This window comes from Semicossyphus pulcher, unplaced genomic scaffold (genome assembly GCF_022749685.1).
Source record: "Semicossyphus pulcher isolate SPU_LCO1_2020_fin unplaced genomic scaffold, fSemPul1.0.p SCAF_21, whole genome shotgun sequence".
In the NCBI taxonomy this organism is placed as follows: domain Eukaryota; kingdom Metazoa; phylum Chordata; class Actinopteri; order Labriformes; family Labridae; genus Semicossyphus; species Semicossyphus pulcher.
In genome coordinates, this window is record NW_027211695.1 from 4,498,960 (window position 1) to 4,518,233 (window position 19,274).

General features: G+C 41.0%; 2 protein-coding genes across 3 annotated transcripts in view; both read left to right on the forward strand.

Annotated features, from left to right (window-relative positions):
- The first annotated feature begins 629 nt into the window (after positions 1 to 629).
- kiaa0232 (KIAA0232 ortholog) lies at positions 630 to 16,789 on the forward strand. Of its 2 annotated transcripts, none has more exons than XM_069671970.1 (8): positions 630 to 761; positions 2,793 to 3,339; positions 4,406 to 4,546; positions 7,000 to 7,069; positions 7,173 to 7,257; positions 7,382 to 10,760; positions 10,946 to 11,054; positions 12,946 to 16,789. In XM_069671970.1, exons 2-8 carry the CDS (start codon positions 3,103 to 3,105, stop codon positions 12,960 to 12,962), a joined length of 4,038 nt encoding a protein of 1,345 aa, XP_069528071.1. In that variant the 5' UTR covers positions 630 to 761; positions 2,793 to 3,102; the 3' UTR covers positions 12,963 to 16,789. The 2 variants fall into 2 exon arrangements, with proteins under 2 accessions (XP_069528071.1, XP_069528072.1); XM_069671971.1 differs by lacking the exon at positions 630 to 761 and adding an exon at positions 1,164 to 1,199.
- A 1,114-nt stretch (positions 16,790 to 17,903) lies between these two features.
- Positions 17,904 to 19,274, forward strand: part of tbc1d14 (TBC1 domain family, member 14) — a 45,736-nt gene continuing 44,365 nt past the window's right edge. Inside the window, exons 1-2 of the mRNA XM_069672276.1 lie at positions 17,904 to 17,927; positions 18,239 to 18,408. Coding sequence (XP_069528377.1) covers positions 18,357 to 18,408 — 52 coding nt within the window. The 5' untranslated portion in view covers positions 17,904 to 17,927; positions 18,239 to 18,356. The remainder of the gene's footprint in view (positions 17,928 to 18,238; positions 18,409 to 19,274) is intronic.

The following is a 19,274-nucleotide window of genomic DNA, read 5'->3' on the forward strand; positions in this document are numbered from 1 at the left end:
CAAAGCTAGTCATACAAATGGCAATTGGACAGACATGCTATTCCTGTTTGGGTTAAAATTATACATGTAGTGATTATGTTGATTAGGTGGGTATAATGTGTACTTAAGTTGCATAAATACCAGAATAAATAAAGAATAAATAATAATGACCCAAATACATAGCCCGACATTGTTTGTATTTAGAGATACTACGTGGTTAGTAGTAATAGTAATAGTTGTCATAGTAATTTTTGTGGTTTTATGGTATAAATTTCACTAAACTGAAATCCAGATGAGAACACCTCATTTAATTTTCAGAGAGGATGAGTTTAACCTAGTCAAAATCATTCATCATTTTACTTATCATTAGTTTGAGTTTAAATGACAAAGCACTAGTTATGCTTCTGATGCAATACCCGAGCGGAGGTATCAAATCCAGGCTAGTAGGAAGGCAGAGGTTTGTCTTGTTGCCTAGATACGAACGCGGAGGGTGGCGCATTCGGGAGTCCTTCACTGAGTGAAACTGGCTTTCGTTAGCGGCCATTGTGGCTCTATGTATTTATTGTCATCGAGGAATGACCTTACTGCTACTTGAACCGGAATGTCGCCGGTTTCCTTGACGCTGTTGAAGCAGCACTGGATGTGAAAACAGCGCCATTTCTGTCGGCGTCCATGATACGCGATGCTACCGCAGCGGATTCCAGAGCTCGAGCTCGGGTCGGCAGCGGGAGAGAAATAGCCGCTCCCCTTTCGCTGCTCCTCTTTACTTCAGCGCACGGCAGGTAAGTAAACCCGCAAACCACCAAGGACTTTTCTTATAGCACTGTTGTGTTTTTGTCTGTCTATTAAGTGTTTCGTGTTTAGTGAACTCTTTCGCTGTGTGACGATATGGCGTACATTTTTGAAGGGAAAACGTCTGGTAACCTACCGGGGCAGCCTCCTCCCCCTCGGTCACAACAACAAGAATGCTAACGGTAGCTAACGTGTGTTTCAATTTTAGTGGGACATCTCTGCTAACGTACTATTCGATTGACGTGGTTTAATTCTACGTTTCCGATCGAACGTTGAGATTCGGCCTAACGCTCGTGAGTTGCTGTTAGCTCGCTAACTTTAAACGGCTCTAATGTCACCGTGTAGAAGCAGCCGCGGTTCACCTGCCAGACATATTACGTTACCCTGCTAACGTTTGTCTTCAGTAGACGGGAAGACACCAGGATTAAGTCAGTAAGAGTAATATCTCATGTCTTTTGGGTAAACGTTCAAACATATATTAACTGGCTAATGACAGGAGGCGAACAGCTCTCGGATGCTAACTTGGCTAACTTAGCTTTATTAGCTAAAGGTCGGTGGTCCAGCTAACCTTGCCATTTGACTGCAAAGTGAAGCTAGCTAACCAACGTTAATACAAAAAGTCAGTGCAACGGCATTTGTCACTGATTGTGTGGCATGTTATCATAACAACGACTTTAATACTAAATTGTCAAGAACGTCCCTGGCTGCCTTGTAGTCGCTGCACTCGATTGTCCAGCAATGTGATGTCAGTAAAACTTACATATTTGCACAACGTTACATCACACCCGAAGTAAAGTAGATTGCACACTAGTTAACACTGCACAAATGGCATTATTTTGCTCTCCTCTATATCAGAGTAGTTGCTTTCAGTAATGGCTTACAGGATACAGTTGAGAACAGTGCAGTCACGAGCTAGCTGCCGGGGCTAGTATGCACACAAGAAACAGCTGGGTTGTAGACACTGGTCAGCCATATTTAGCAATCATTGGTGAAGCTAGCTCACATTTCAGCTGTTGTACATTTGTGTTCATTTATCTGGCAGTTTTGTTCTACGAAAACTACATGACAGCTGAGATGGTATGGTTGTATACAGCTAAGCTTCTTATCTTGCCCTTTTGACGTCTCTTACGGGCAACCTATAATATACCATTGTTGAGTGACAGCCGGGCCAGCCAATCAAATCGGTGCAGCCTCCATTTGCTCTTCACGTCGGTTCACTAATCCACTGCCATATGACACACTTGCAGTTGACAGCAAGCGTTTTCCCTGCCTCTGCCTGCACAATTATACGGAGTTGCTCGTTATTATTGTTTTATGGGCAGACACCAGAACATATGTTATATATAACTTACAATTGAAACTATACAGCTATTTTTTTTTTTAGCTTTTTTTTAGGTTGTTAAAGATGATCAGTGTTATGTAATAATGAGTAAAGAAGAGATTCCTGTTGTCGGAGTATTGTTAAGTCTTGCTGGCAGTCAGGCGTTAATAAAAGTTATATATTTAAGATACTTTAAGGTAAAATATAGCCAGATCCATACTTCTCTTCGTCCATAATATCTGCACATCCATGCAAAATCCACATAGAAAGGCTATATTTTCTTTCCCGCACAGAAATTCTCTAAAAGCCATCATTATTGGTAATCATTGAATTTCTCCCTTCTAAAATATAGATAAGTCTCAAGTTTCTAGTATTAGTCATCCTCTTTTTTAAAACAATTTGTCTGGTAGAGTGTGGTCAATATAATAATGTTAACCAGTTTATCACTTAAAAGAGGGCTCATCATTATAATGTGACATTATTGTTTCTGCTGTCTGCGTTATTTACAGAGCTCATACTCTCTTAGGAGCCCATTAGCTTGATAAACAAGGCTATGAACAGTCATTAAAATCCTTTGGGATAAGGAACCAAACTTGTATGCTTTGGTAAGATCTGTCTGTGCTTTTGTGCCCCTGTCTTTTTTCTATTAAATCATATAAAATTATATATATATTAATGATTCCTGCTTTCTCTGTTTCAGGTTGTGCCGGTGAAGTAAGACGTAGCCCCAGTATGGACCCTTCCAACTGAGACGCAAACACATCTTGTGTTTTGCAGCATAAGCCATGCCTGACGAGTAAACCCCCCCTTTTTTTGCTCAAAGCAATAAAAAAATACATCCTACATGCCTCCCCATGTAGAGCCCCTTCAGTGCGTCCTGCTGGAGTGACTGCCCCCTCTTCCTAAGGTTCTGCCTACCCCTTTCTCTGTACCCTTCTCCACCGACCACCCTTCAGTAACTACCCATCACAATGCTGCTCCACCTGAGAATGGCCTACACCTGAGGTCCCATGCGTCCAGTGAGCACCGATTCAGACGGTCCTGCTCCTCCTGAAAACCTCTCTTGCCCCTACCCCCTCGTGGGCCCCCTGCCTGCCTCAGAGATGTCCCTGCTCCAGTCGCTGGGTCCAGTGCAAAGCTGGCTTGGCCAGGAGCTTGAGAAGTGCGGGATTGATGCCATGATTTACACCCGCTACGTCCTCAGCCTTCTCCTGCATGACAGTTACGACTACGACCTGCAGGACCAGGTGGGCTTCCAATTTCAGTCAAGTCAAAAAGCTGCAAACATTTCTTCTTTGTCATTGTTTATCTAAAGCATTGTCAGATGAGTGGGAAGTGGGTTTTATTGTAAAAGGGAAGTTAGTGTGTGAATATGATAGCCATGTTGGAGGAAGACATCACTTTACCAGGACAGGTTAACAATGGGTCTTCCGTTCCTGTCATGGCACAGTACCAGTGAATACACCCTCCTTTTGATTTATGCAGTTTTTCATTCCATCTCTTCGACATGCACTGGTATCTTTTTCTTCATTCCTGTTACTCATTCAGGTACCTGAATGAATTTGGGAATAGGCAGATACCGAGAACCAAACTCAATACCAGAGGGATAAAAAAGACGTATACCAATCACATATTATTGATGTTATATGATTGTAATTATTATTGTATTTCCTTGCTGAGATTAAACACTCTGAACAAATATGAACAAATGAATACAGAAATGTAATGCCCAAGAACATTTTTTATCGAGATTATCAGTCCGATTTAAAAAAACAAAAAAACAAACTTTTGTGTTGCCAAAGAGCGTCAGAGAGACCTCTTCGGTTAATTTGGCTCATGTTAAAAACACATGTTGAACGCCTAAATATGTAAAATCAAGCTGAGTATTAGTGCCACCAGCACCAAAACTTAGTTGAAATCAGTTCGTCTTACCATAATAATAATATAACATGTATGTTTTCAGCAAAAGTCTGAACAGTGTTTGGTTGCAGAACAGAACTCTTTGCTGTGAATGCTACTGTTTTGGCACGGAAACAAAGAGTTGATTCCCTATTAAAAAAAATATGATATCTGATCTGTACAAAGACCGGCTTACTTGCCAATATCTGGACTTGCATTTAAGGTTGTATCAAAGGCATTTCTCCTATTAGTATCGGAATAACTCTTTTATTTATATCATTTATTGAGAAGACTTTTTTCTGTATGTGCATGCAAATCAATATGATATATTAAGCCATCATAGAAATGTTTTTTATGTTGTTAAACACTTGTTTGTCCTTATAATACTGACATCTGTCAATTTTTGTCTTAAAGGAAAATGACATCTTCTTGGGCTGGGAGAAGGGAACTGGGAAGAAATGGGGCAAGAGTAAGAAGAAAGGAGGGACTGACCTGAGTCTCGAGGAAATGAAGAAGCAAGCTGCTGTGCAATGCCTCCGGTCTGCATCTGATGAAGTAAGCATGGTGGAGTGGTGTTAATTATTATTTTTCATGTAGATTATAAAACCATTAAACTAATACACTTTCTAGGAAGGAGCTTTCTCTCTTCTTTTTTGAAAGTTTGAAGGAAAAGCCTTCTCAATACAGAAGCCATGAGAGTGTAATTGGTCTAATTATGTCAGGAATTTGTTTCTGTTGTATTCCTTGTTGCTTGTGAAGGTGCAGTCATGCAGATATTAATTGCATAAATCACGGTGAATAGACACTGAATGAAGCTGTATCAGTGTGGGAGGATAAATCATTGAACAGGGGGAGCTCGTCATTGTACATGTTGTCATCTCATTTCGGTGCCTTCAATTAGTCCTCATTGGAAAGGTTATAATGAGGTTAGTTTTTAAATGTGTTTATTTACATAATACAGTGCTATCCTTACTTAGAATTAAATTTATTGTGTTGCATAACTTTATGTTATTGAAAAGGCTACTAAGAGATTTGCTGACATTTTCACCTGAGGCCAGAAGTAGTAAGGGGGGTGTGTTCTAGTTAACAACGACACAATATGTTAGCTAGGGGGAGGGTAGGGGGAAGGGTCTGCAAGGCAAGAGGAGGAGTGTGGAGCTCCTCTCTGGGGACTGGACTCTGCGGTCTATTTTTTAACCAGCACACGCTGCACAGGATTGCAGCAGTGAGCAGCAGAGTCGGTCGGCTGTCAGCTGACCGGCATTAGCACAATGATGCAAGAGGAAACACAGGGCTGGAGAGAACTTTGCTTTGCTTTTCGTCAGGTGGCATGGTAAGGATTATCATTTTCTGGAAGCGTGAGCAGGAAGTGAGTGAGCTAAAGAGTGTGGCAGGACTGGCACTGAGGATCAGCAATGTTGGTATTTGGTATGGGGCTATTTGGATTGACAGTGCTTACTTGGCCTAAGCAAGCATTTGATCATGCTTGTCTTGTTTATCTCTTGTTTATATGACATTCACCTTCATATTGCTCAATTTGAGAAAGAAATTACCTAATCAGGATGTGTAGTAAATGTTCAATCCTTAGAACATCACGAAGAAATCACTTGCGCTGGTGCTCAGCCTTTTTTATCTTTATTTTTTTTGATGGTATTTCTGAACCATAGCTAAATATAGCACACTCATAGACCAAGCATGCCTAAGCTGTCATAAGTCAGCTGGCTTGACTTGTTTCAACCCCGTGCCTTTCATTTTTTCTTTTGGGTCACACTGAGGGTCATAGTAGCTTTTGGGAGTTTCGCATTATTACCTTAGGATCCTGTCAGGCAACATTTTTGAGGGTGGGTACTTACTATCCCCCCTTAAAATTCCTGAGCCTCATTCTGTCAACTGTGCCCTAAAATTAGGGTCGTCACTATATCAAACTTTACTACAATGTTTTTAATTTCCTAACTTAACACAGTGCTGGTACTGAAAAAAAAATCACTTAACACATAGAGGCTCATTTGAAATACTGTTAATAATAATGAAGCAGGATATTTCCCAAAAATATTATATAGACCCATATTAAAAAATATTCCCTCTTAATCATCAGTCGTAATCCAGTAGTGTTAGGTGGTGTCTGTATCTGCACAGGATCTGCCCTTCGTCTGTGTTTCTATTTTTCTTACTACACTGCCCTGTTTGGGACATTTCTGGATGTCAATCACTGGGCAGAGGTCTGGAGCTCAGCCAACAGTCCTCAGGTTGGGACGAAATGAAAACATAGCGCCAAGATAACATGGCTGTCTCTCTGCTCTGCTCTCTGTCTGCAACAGACGCTATCCTACGATTTCATCTTTATAAGACGTGAAAGGGACCTCACGAAAAGTCTTAATTAGCCATTTTGTGAATGAGAACAGTCCGCTGTGTTGTTGCTGTATAAGAGCTCCAGGTGTGACTGAGGGTGGACCAGACAGACACGCACAGTTGGCAGGATGAAGGGCGACTTCGGCCTATAAACAAAATCCTGTACTTTCCTGCGGGTTGTGTGGCAGTGTAGGCATGATTGTTGTTTAGAGCATAAACAGAGATTATACCGTTTTAAAACAAGTGGTATCAAAGTAACGAAAATTTTGACAACCCTACCTACAATATATCTCTCTTAAATTGGTATCAATCGCTTAAATCCTATATCAGTCGGGCTATAATACTTCACCATGTTATTGACAGTGTCATCATTCATTCCTGTAATGTAATAATATGTGTCAGTTAATGAGATTAACAGAGTTTTCAGCTGTGTAAAATGTTAAATGAAAATGTTAAAATTCACATTCAAAGGCATACATCATTGTCAGTTATGCTGGAGATTGCTCTGTCCATTTCAAACAATAGTTCAAGTGGAGAGTTTTATTTGTCACGTTCACAAATGACAACTACATGTTTGCATGTTATAAAATTGACATCAGCTGTTTATAGTATTAAGTTTGAGTTCTCAAAAATCTCTTTCTTGTCTTTTTGTTTTGCAGAACTCTGGAATTGAGAGCCTGGTTGAAGAGCTTTGCTCTAAACTAAAGGACCTCCAAAACAAACAGAAAGGTTCGGCTTGGCTTTTTATTTTTCAAATTTAAAACTTTTTGATTTAAGAAAATAAGAAGTAAAGATGTTGAGAATTAAGAGTTTCATGTCTTTTTTTTTACAGAGGAAAAACAGATTCAAAAGAAATCTGATGGCGCCCAGTCTCCAGAGCGAGCTGAGTCCCCCTCTTCAAAGGACCAGGTGGAAATGTAAGTATCCAAGAGTATGTGTTTACAAATGGTGGCAGCAGAACACACCCATAGTCATTTGAACTCTGCTGCTATGAATGTATTTAAATTAAATTTTGTCTGTCTCTGTCTGTTGTTATTGCAGGTATTATGAAGCCTTCCCTCCTTTGTCAGAGAAACCTGTTTGTCTCCAAGAGATCATGACGGTGTGGAACAAGGCTAAGGCCTGCGCTTACTCAAGTTCATCATCCTCTGCAGCCCCACAGACCAGCACAGACACCTCCTCCCCAAAAGATTGCAACAGCGAAGGTGAGGCTGCAAAGGAGCGAAACCCGGAGGCATGTGGTACCATCACTACTGTGACCAACGAGAGAGGCCAGCAGCGACGAAGCAAGAAGGAGAAAGAAAACAGATACCATGGTGCAGCAGCGGAGGAGAAGTCTACCGTCCACTCCAAGAGACAGACCAGACACAGATCTGAGGGCAAATACAGACCCAGATCCTGGTCCTCTGGCTCTAGTGAAGCGGGCTCAAGCTCAAGTGGGAACCAGGGTGACTCCAAGTCATCCAGAAGCAAGGCAGTTAGAATAAGGCACAAATCCAGGGAGGCTGCAAAGAACAAGAGAACACGCAACAGTGGGCAGGTGAAGCTTCAGGTGAAGGTAATCGACAAAGAGGAGCGAAGAAATGCAGGAGGGAGCAGTAGCAGTGCTGCCGGAGGCGCTGCCAAACAAACACAGCTTTACAAAAAGGGGAAAAGACCGCTGAAGGAGATTCGTAAAGATCCAGGCTGGAAGGAAGCAAAAGAGTCCGGAGTTGAGGCCAGAAACAAAAAGGAATACATGGAGGAGCCACTTTGGTACACTGAGCCCATCACAGAGTATTTTGTACCTTTCAGCAGCAGACAAAGCAAGCTGGAAACAAAATATCGAAGCAAGGTAGACTCACCTGATGGCTTTGCTTTGTCAGCCGACATGGAGAGGCTGCCGGAGAGAATCCAGGGAATCTGCATTGCCAATGAGAGCTACCAGAGAGCATACCTAGCAGCTGGCTCATTTGTGGATGGGCACTTTGTGGAAGGGCCTGGCGAGGCAGAAGATGAAACTGCTGAACTCACTGGGACCTCAAGCTGCCCTCAGCCCGAGGATAGTAGAGATTTAGATGACAAGCATCTGTCTGAATTCACTCACTTCTATGAAGTGGATATTTATCAATCCATATTGGATACTAGTGCCTCAGACTCCATACAAGAGAGTCGGATCCTAAGCATGATTCGACAAAAAAGCAAAGAGCAAAGAGACGTTGAGGCAGAATGTTGTTTAGTGTTAGATGGCCTTGAGCAGCAAGGGAAAAGTGCAATACGGGCAGACTCACAGGACGCTTCAGGATCTGTTGGATTCCTAATGGAGGATCTTGGAACCATGGCTCAAGTGTGGGGATGTTATTCACCATCTACTTCAGAAGATATAGATGGAGAAAGCTTTGTAGGAGACTCTCCCATCCGGCTCTCCCCCCTCCTTGATAGTGTGTCATTCACCCTGAGCAAACTATCAGGTCATCTGGAGGAGGCGCCTGTTCCTGAAGCCACCAGTGAACCATCTGGTTTGAACTCATCCTGCTTCTCTCTTTTCGAGCTGCAGTATGACAGCCCGCCTTTTCCTTTTCCCCGCGACTCACTCACCGTTGGTCACGAAAACAACACAGATTCTAGTAGCTGTCTCGACCCCCATTCTAATAAACAGTCTCGTTTGCTAATATGGACCAAAAATAGTGCCTTTGACGAAACTGAACACTGTTCGAACCTTTCAACAAGAACTTGCAGTCCATGGTCACATTCGGAGGAGACTCGTTCAGACAACGAGCAAGGAAATGTTCCGACACAGGATGCTGCTCATATTGGCAACGAAGAGATTGATTGTATAATCCCTCCGCTCTCTGGTACATATCTGGAGGACGAAATCTTGGAGTTTTTGCAAGAAGACTCAGGCCGCAAGTGTGAGGAGGTCAGTGTTAATACACCATCCAATCAGACCTTCACCAAAAAATCTAAATTGGAGTCCATTTGTGGTATAGCATTGGAAGAGGACGAGAGTAAACAGTACAGCACTGGCATGTTTTCGGACAACACAAACCAACACAGTGATGACTACAGCTCAGGGATAATAAAGGACATTTGGACTGCAATAGGAGAGGACAAATCTGTAATGTCGAGGCAAGGGGCAGAGAAACCGAGTGATGGGCTATTCTCAGATGAGTCAGGCGGTTACTGCTGCAGCTGTCTGGAGGTGCAGGCGAAAGGAGGTCCAATTCAGGGACCTCAGAAAAGAGCAGTGCAGCGGTCAGAGTATCACCTGTGGGAAGGCAAGAAAGAAGAGCAGGACTTAGCCAAAAACAAACTCTGCAAGGTGGATGCTGCCGGGGATTACATGACTCCGTCCAAGCCATGGGACTTGAACTCTGACAAGGAGAGTACATCGTTCATCCTGGGAGGGGTGTATGGAGAGTTGAAGACACTAACTGGCGATAAGAATTGGGCTGTTGTGCCGCCAAGTGACACCCAAGAAAGTCTGCTAACCTGTGCCGCTGCAGCTGCTTCTGCTTCTAGCTCAGACATGCTCACCATCACTGGCACAGATGTGTTCATGAACACTGGCAGCTGCTTTGCTCCTGGGCACAAGCCCCTGTGGAGGCCTCTCGTGTCATTTGGGCAGAGTGACCAGACCATTAAAGGAGGCGGAGACGGATTGAATAAGGGATTTTCCTTCATCTTCCATGAAGATTTGCTCGGATCCTACGGAGGCTTGCATAGTGAGGAGCAAGGTTTAGAGTATCCGTTTGCATCCTTCAACCTGAACAATCCCTTCTCCCAAGTCCTCCATGTTGAGTGTTCCTTTGAACCTGAGGACATGGCCTCATTTAGTCCGGGGTTCAAGCCCAAATCTATTCTTTGCTCGGACTCTGAGAATGAAGCCTTCCACCCTAGAATATATGGCATCAACAGGACACAGTACAGGGCCATCCGTATTTCCCCCAGGACTCATTTCCGACCAATATCGGCCTCAGAGCTGTCTCCTGGTGGAGTGAGTGATTCAGAGGCTGACACTGACAAAGAGGAGATGAGTTTTCCCGTCCTGGCGCCGGTGGACGTCTTTGATGATCCTCAGGCCGACCTCAAACCTCTCGAGGAGGATGCAGAATGTGAGGGCCCTTATTACGGGAAGTCAGAACTGGAATCTGGTAAATTCTTACCCAGATTAAAGAAGTCTGGCATGGAGAAGAGTGCCCAGACCTCTCTGGATTCACAGGAGGGTTCCAGTACCCTCCTGCCAATCGCTGAGCAAGAGATTTGCTTAGACTGCAAAACGGCAGCCGCTGCTTCGAATGCAGGTGGAGAGACGGGCGCCTCGGTTTGCAAGATTCAAAAGGAGGAATCTTCAGGAGAAAAACAGTCCTGCTTATCTGCACCTGCAGGTCAGATCCCCAAGTATGGGATCGCTTATGACTTTGTTGGAGATGTGCCAGAGGTGAGGGTTTTTTTAAATGATCTCCAAAGATTATGTTGTGATCAGTGTGCTTCAGATTGTAACAGATCTATTTGTCCGAGCACACAGTGTTTTCTAGTCAGGAGCCAAAAAATGAGTTCCACCTCTGATGTGTCAGACCGTTTTTTACTTAAAAACACTAACCACTTCTCATTTGTGTCGTTTAGTTCCCTTTGTTAAATGTAAGTGGACAGGGAGGAACTGGCAACCAGCAAGATGAGTGCTGGTGGCAGAACACACTCTGTTCCCCCCTTTTCCCTGGATCTCAGTGTACAGGTAAAACATAGCTTTATTTTTTCATTCACACACTTTCTTGCAACACATCAGAGTTGTTGTAAATAGTTGCTGTTCTTGTCCTATTAGAGATATGATTGGTGTCAACAAATATGTTGTAAGGGTTGTTATGAGGCAACATACAACTTCTGGAACTCTACCACGCCCAAATTAAACAACGTCTATTGTGCGTATCTATTCCACTGCTGAGCAGAGGCTAAAAACTGGTCAAAAAGCTAAAAATGTTGCACCATGCATTGATCAATTTATTATCTCAGAGTTGTTACTTTGATAATGTACTGAATGGAAGTCTGGAGCTGAACTGCAATAGCTGTTGCACCTTTGATGAGAAGACCCCGACTTACATTTCGTCAGTTGAGTATCTGCACTGTTGTTTCTTAGCAGCATCAATGTATGCGATGCAGCAGCATCAGCATAGCAGGCTGTTTACTTTGCAAACCAAAATGAACTCAAAATGAACCTTAAGCAGTTATTTTATCTAAAGCTAAATTATCTGCAGAGGAATCCTCTCCAAAACAAAGTCATCTGGTGATTAAGTAATAAATCAGTTTCACATTCAACTCATAGGAGCAATATTAGTCATAATGTCAATGTAGAGGTCATTAACTGTCAGTGTATTCTTGAGTTAAACTGGTTAAAGCCACACTAACAAAGGAAACCAGGATGGAAATGAGAAAATGTTACATTTCTGTTACAACAGCAGCACTCACGGGATCCAAATGTTGCCACTCAAATGGTTTAACATCTCAATAAGGTGTCAATGTATAGCATTACCCCAGTGCCACATTACCACAGTCATTTTAGTTCCCAAAACAAGACAGCTGCTGGTTTCCTGCTTCCCCGACCGGTTTGTTTGTGTGTATTATTGTGTGACTTTGGTGTTTTAAAGGGTAAGCTCTGATCCTAACAAACATATGTTTTGCACCTAATTCTGACATGTTTTGTCAAAAAGACCGTCATCCAGGATTGATTAACTTGCTGGACACTCGTTCCTTGCGTTCTGTCTGTCTCATACCTGCAGCAGCATCTCCCACAAGCTCAGCAGAAAACACACAAGCGTTACGTCCCTCCTGTAAATGCATTGATTGAGGTGCAACGTTTTCTGTTCAATACTGACCTTTTTATTGGGATTTAAAACACTCATTAGTCGGGTTTGATCATTTGGACATGTAACAACGAGCCTCCCTCACACGCGGCTAGCCCGCTGCTGTGGAAATGAGATCCCGGGTGAAAAATATAAAACGTGCAGCTCATGATGAATGTAAACAGAGCAGACGGATAGGAAGAGAGAAGCAGAAAGAGCTGCTGTGTGCAGGTACAGCAGGTGAAGGTGTGTGAGGAGAAATAACTGAAGATAAGCAATGTGAGCAGATTAAAGTAGTTTTGTGAACAAAAACACATGGTGGAGAAGAATGAAGCACAGTTATAATAGAATTCCCTTCCCCCCCCGTCACTCGCTGGCAGTGAATGTTCCTGAGTATTTCCTGCTGCAGTCACACATCGGGCGACCCGGACTTTCTCTCAACATGATGCTAGGTCGCTGACGGGAGGAAGTCGGGTCAAAAAATCGTCCGTTTGCGTTCACACATGCAGCCCACCCGGGTGAAGTCAGGAGTGCAGCGTATGTGTGAAAAGGGCTTTAGTGAACATAGTTTGATGGGGGCTTCAATCTACATCAATACCAAAATTGTACTTTAAACTTTAATGTACAAAAAGTTATTTTGATCCCAAAATCTGTAAAGACACTGGAGCCTTTGCCTGTTGCCTTATATCAGGTAGGAGGTAAAGGAAACAACAGTACAGTTAAGAGTAGGATGAGCATGTATATGAACGTGTGCAACAATCTAACTATTTGCATGACTTCTTTCTCCAGGGAGCAGCAACATTTGAATACTCCAGTTTTGCAGAGGACACCTGTCGTAGAGGGGAAACCTTCCTCTCCTTTTGTGACTGGACCTCTACCAGCAAAGTTTCAGGGTCATCTCAGAGCTGGAAAAACCTAATGTAGGCTAATTTTCTGAGACCACCCATCCAAAACACCCCACACATAACCCTGCTGGTTTTCATTTACTAACTTAAAACCTTGTGTAATCAATCAGATCAACAAAAAGTGAGTGAAAATAGGAAAACTCAAAAAATATGTTCTGTCTTTGAGTGATGCCATGTGCGGACATGCATTTTAGGCGTTTTTAGAATTTGTTTCATTTGATTCTTCTGTACACTGGTCCTCATTCAAGTCTCACAGTTAGATAGTTGGGACAATCTTTTGTTCTATCCTTGTCAGTTTTGTTCCCACCATTTTGCTTTTGAAGTAGGATACTGGTAGTTGTTGGTGTCTGAATGGTTGTGCATGTGTGTTCGTCCAGCCAGTCTCACTCCTCTTTTTCTAGTTGAACCTGACGTTGTGTGAAAATGACTGCTATCGCATCCTCTACTTTCCATCTCGTGTTCAGAAAGATAAAAACAAGGATGTTGAGGTTTTTGAGTTGTGTAAGAATTTGAGAGTTTAATTTAAATAGTTTGTTTGGACGACTTTCTGAATGTGAAGTAGAGAATGTGTGCAGCTTTCTTCTAAGTATCCCTAAACTTCCCCATGTGTGAAAAGTTATCATAAATGAGTCTGATTTTTGAATGGTGATAGTCTTACAAAAGCTAGTAGTAGACATAGTATGGTTTGTGAGGCTAAAATAAAAAAAAAATCCTTTAAAAATAAAAAAACAGGAAATCAAAAATGAGTTTTGTTGGAAAAAATACTAATAATCTACTTGAAATGCAATGCTGTAAAAGAATTGAGGGGGAAAAAAAGAAAAAAAAGTTTGTGTTTTGCAGTAAAGCCCCATCATGAAAAGACATCTACAGCCATTTCTGCAGACACCCGTGTTGCAACTGAATGAAACTTTGTTTTATTTTTTTGTAATTTCTATGGTACAGACTATTGGTGCTATAAATATGTTCAATTTGAAGTTGCAGTTCCATAATACGGCTGTGATAAGTAGGAAGCCTAGTTTCGTTTGTAGTCCAGAAAGTCAGACTCCATGAATATCTTTTTGCTGAAAATTGTGAAAAGAAGAGAAAAGTTTCTTGCTTAATGTGGCTTGGTTTTTATTTTAAGAAAAACTCTCAGTTGTCAGGCCCTAACAACTGAAGCAGAAATACTTGCAGGTATTTGAGTCTCACGTTTCTACGCACCTTTTCAGTCCATTGTCCCCTCAACGAAAAGGACAAAATCAGCATTGACAGATGGTTAATTGTTCATGCTGCGACTAAACAAATGTACAACAAAAGAAGCGGCGAGGCAGTTGTCAAACCAAAAACATAATTAGCATAATTACGCTAAGGTACAAATGCTTTTTTTTCCCATATGAGGTGTGTTTTTATTTTTTTGGTTTACAATATATCTTGTTGAAATATTAAGTAATGTCTCACTGTGTGTGTGTGTGTGTGTGTGTGAGTGTTGGCTGCAGAACTTGTGAAGGCTTTGGTTCAGAATGAGTGTAATTACAAGTTTCTCAGAGAAATGTGAATGTGTGCAGCGACGTACATTCACAAAAAAAATGTAAATGCATTAGCTTCCCCTAAATTTGAGACATACCCTGAACAAATAAGCTATAAAACCCTCGGTGTGTCGGCTGGCCCTTTTTGTGCCCTGTGCTTTAAAAGAACAATAATTTGAAGCATCTGCAGATGAATGCTAGAGCCCCACCGATATATCAGTGATAGGCCCATATTGGCTGATATATCTGTATCTGCATGTTCTGATAGACCATACACTACACTCTGAAGTCACACCCAGCTTAGGGGAAAAAATAAGCTCCACAATATGCAGCAAATTGCTGAAACGCTATACCTTTAACTAAATAAAAACGCAAGATATCAGCATGTCAGAGGTTTATTTTTGCGTCCATGCCTATCAGAGGAAACGACTAAATATTGTTGCTTAGATCTCCATTTAACCAAACCGATTAAAACCAGGCCGTGCGTAGCTTAGCTTCCATCTCAACAGTTTTCTAGTTAAATTACTGAGTGCTAGAATTCTGCATTCTTTGCCTGTATTCACTTTTTTATTTTAAGGTTCAGTTTTTCTGTTGTCTCGACACAACAGCTTTTCAGCATCTTCTGTTGTTTGATAGCAAACGAAAATTAAGAGAGGGCAAATTGTCGCAATACAACGTCAGCGAACAGCCATGACTTGATTTCTTCTCCGGTGTGGGCATGATTTAATTGCGCTCTGTCTCTATAGTTCAATAATAGCACCGTCTGCTGCACATATAGCAGAGCATCAGAGCCGAGCAGACGTTGGTTGATCTTGTATTTTGGTAAATATTCTTTAATGGATGTATTTGTTTAAGAAAACAGCTGTCTGAAAAAAACACATAGAAAAGGTCTATTTTCATTCCAGCTCAAAAATTTCTTATCGGTCGGGCTCTAATTATTGCAACATGAATTTTTCAATACCTGCTGTTTGTTTTGTTTTTTTGTTTGTTATACTTTATAAAAATTAAAAAGGTTATGAGGAAGGTAGCAGGGTGACCTATTTGTCACATTATCCCGAGAAACTGAAGCACAGAGAACTAAAAATGATCCTTCTGTTATCTTCAAAATGTAAAAATATGTCAGCAGTGTGAGCAGACCCGCTGTAATGCACTGTCGCAGGTGAAGGTGTGCCATGGCTTTTTTAAAAAGGCTTCCTCCTTTAGAAACAAAAATGTAAAGATTGTATGTTAAGGTTTGTTCAATCCAACGCCGCCACAATTGACCCCCAAGTAGCTGAATGAAAGGTAGTCCAACTTCAGGGTCTTTGTCACCTTTCTTTGACCGTCATCAGACACTCAGGAATTTTTTAATACAAGCATAATGCATAATCTTACACTCAGACCTGTGACAGTGCATTGATGCATTAATGTAAAAATCTTTCTTTGATTGTAGAGCAGAAATAAGTGACAGGAGTTCTTTCAAAGCAAACCACACAGGTGGCTGTCATTAATTTATAGTTTAAGGGGGAGAAAAAAAACAGAAGTAAGCCATCGTGGATTGCATAAGCAATGTGGAGAGGAACACAAGAGGTCCTATGCAATACCTTGGCGCATGTAAACATTCAAGAATATATGGAGAGAAGTCATTTAGTTAATTTTGCATGTTGATTGATTTTGAGTGAGGGACATCTGAGAGAAAAAAAGGAATGTCTCTAAAAATGCAGCATGCAAACATCACACTCCATCTTTTTCTTTTAGGTTAAAAAAATATTTTAGTTTAAAAATATTCAAGAGGTTAAATCAGTGATTGAGAGAATGTTATGAGTGTGTGATTCTGTGAGTGAATGTGTCACAAAAAAGCACTTAGGAGATGAAAGGAATGCATTACACCTTTCTTCATTTGATTCTTCCATTTTGATAGGCAGTGTGTTTAAAAAAAAAGAAAGAAAACAAAACAAATATATGACGAGAAAATGCATTCAGTAAGGGTATATATGCATTTGGAACGACACTGAAAGGAGTCGCAGAGTTTCAGTTGCACTGTGGTCTGAAGAACATATCCAGCACTGAAAACTTCCTCGTCTTTTCATTCCCACCTAGACGCTCCTTCACCCTCCCCTCCTTTCCTCTATGTTCCTGAATCCCATCTGTCCCGAGTAGCTCTGTTGTTCTAATTTCATGTACACCCTGAGTAAATTATTTTGTTTCATTGTGGATTTTCTTAACATCTAATAAAGGAATAAACCAAACCTCAGTCTGTAGACGTGCCTGTCTTTTTTTGCATCCTCAGTCTTTTAGTATAAATCCAATACCTCACGTTGACACTAGAGGGCAGCGTAAGGAAGCTTTTAGTTATCACATCAGGCTTTTGTCATTATTTTTCTGCTAATTCTTGATAATCTAGGAATGAAGGCTTTTAAGCATTTTAGGAAACATTGAAACTACAGAATCCAACCATTGGGTTGTAAAACATTACTCAAAATGTAGCATTTCTCTAGCTGTACAATATATTTAGGGCTGTATCTTGTAGATATTCATTGAGGGTTATCGATCTAACAAACTTGTGGGGTTTTTTGTACTGACATATTGTAAAGTAAATCAAATATATAGTTTGTGTTCTTGGATTAATGTCAGTATCAAATTGATGTCTGACATTGCCATGACAATGTTTGTTTGGACAGTTTTACAATTCTTCACGTTTTTTTCTCCAAAGAGTTCAATTTTGTGACGTTGCCAATTATAACCATGCTCTATTATTTTGGCCATACAGCTCTGGTTATATATTTACACAGTATATATATTTTATTCTACCTGTTCTTTACACTTTTAGAAGCGTTTACTTCATTGAACAGGTGGGCCAGGATCTGAATTATTTAACTGCCCGATTAAAAAAAATATAGTATTACATTACAATGGCAACAATTGTCTACAGTGAAATGATTAAGTATGGTCTCTTTTCTTATATTGACCACACACAACCATTCACTATGATATTTTGGCCATAATATTTTGCAAATAAACATTTGAATTCTACCTGCTCCTTTACTTTTTGTACATTTAGGACGAGTATTCATAAAATGAATCACAAAAAAACACAATTTTTGACTCAATATTTACAGAAATATCCAACATTTCTCCCTTTAACGGAATTGTTAACACAACAAAACAAAAACTATTGAATCAGTTGTTGTTCCGGGGTATTTACTTTTCTTACTAAAACGTTCCATAATATAAGTCTGCACAGGTTGCGGGATCGATTATTAATGCCTTTCGGTCCAGTCACCAAACAGGTGAATCCATCGATGGTGAACAGTCTAGGCTCGATTACACCGCACTCACGGCACAACTTTGTTTTAAAATGGCGGCGGAAGCTTCGAGACAGGTATGAAATGTAAACGATGCCGGATAAACTTAAAGATATGCTTTTTTGTATTATTCTCTAAGTGTTAGGAAAGTATGTTCTCTTCTGTAGTGACGCTGGGAGATAAAAAAAAATGTCTCTCGTATTTGAAATAAATTTGCTTTCACTTGAGGAAGCGCTCGTGAAATCAGTGAGTTGGCGTCAGGAGCAAGTGCACTTTGCGAGTTAGTCCAGTTCAACGTGCTGTTTATGTTTACCAGCCTTTAAAGGTGAATGTTTTAGTGTATTTACCGACTAATGACTTTACGCTGGTGCTGTCTGTGTACATAAAGCTGCGTTGAGGAGGCAGGGAGGTGATGGTGGTACAGCAGTAACTCACAGCATCATCATGGACCGCCCCGGCCACCGGCGGCTACCTGCCACCCACCTGTAGCATCAACCGGCTGCAGCATGGCGAACTCGACCCACCACGGTACCCAGGACCGGAGAGACAGCCAATGTGGTAGGTTACTGTTACGTGCTGTTCTCAGGTTTTCAATGTATACCATGGTTTACACACAAACCACATGAACTCCCTGCCCTGGTTCTGCACGAGCTGTTCTTTCTCCACGCCAAACTGCGTTTAACGTTACGCTAAGTGAAATACTCCCTTAAATATTGTAATTTTAATCAGCAGATAAACTATAACAGGAAGCAATTTATGAGCCATTTAAACCCAGTCTTCAATTCGGCATATATTTTATGCACTAAAGGTAAGATTAAAAGAAATGAACATGAAAGCACAAAAAGTACATTTAGCTGTATTCTAAGTTAAATCCGGCTTTGAATATATTAACTTCCCACAGCTGTTAAACCAAAACGTGTTGCCTTTTGTAAATAATTTAAAAGCCGTCTTACATTTTGGACACATTTCATACAATTAAGGTCTGAAAGGTCTGAAATTCAACATTAAACCAAACCAAACTACATTGAACAACAGTTTAAGTTTGATACATCCTTGAATATTGATTCTTTACACAACTAATAAACAATGGCGTGTCATCATTTAAAAATACTCTTCAATTCGGCATCAGTTTAATACACCAGATGTATTTATAAAATAATATCTTGGGTGTGTTCAGTACAATACAGCTGAACTGAAGAGAGGCTTAGGAGTGTATAGGCCAGAAAACCAGGGACGACTTCAATATTTTTCACGTCATGTGCCTTGTATTATGTGCATTACACCATGCATTCTTTGTCTCTCTCATTATGAACCACTTTGTAAAGCATTTTCCAACATTTCAAAATTTGTCAAGTTTTCCTACATTCAGTGAAAGTGACGTTGCGTTCCTCATGGTGCCTATTAATAATAATGATAATAAGGAC

Coding starts and splice junctions, on each gene's coding strand:
- kiaa0232 (XM_069671970.1), top strand. CDS start 3,103: ATGCGTCCAGTGAGCACCGATTCAGACGGTCCTGCTCCTCCTGAAAAC. Junction 4,547..6,999: donor TCCGGTCTGCATCTGATGAA/GTAAGCATGGTG, acceptor TTTGTTTTGCAG/AACTCTGGAATTGAGAGCCT. Junction 10,761..10,945: donor TTGTTGGAGATGTGCCAGAG/GTGAGGGTTTTT, acceptor TGTGTCGTTTAG/TTCCCTTTGTTAAATGTAAG.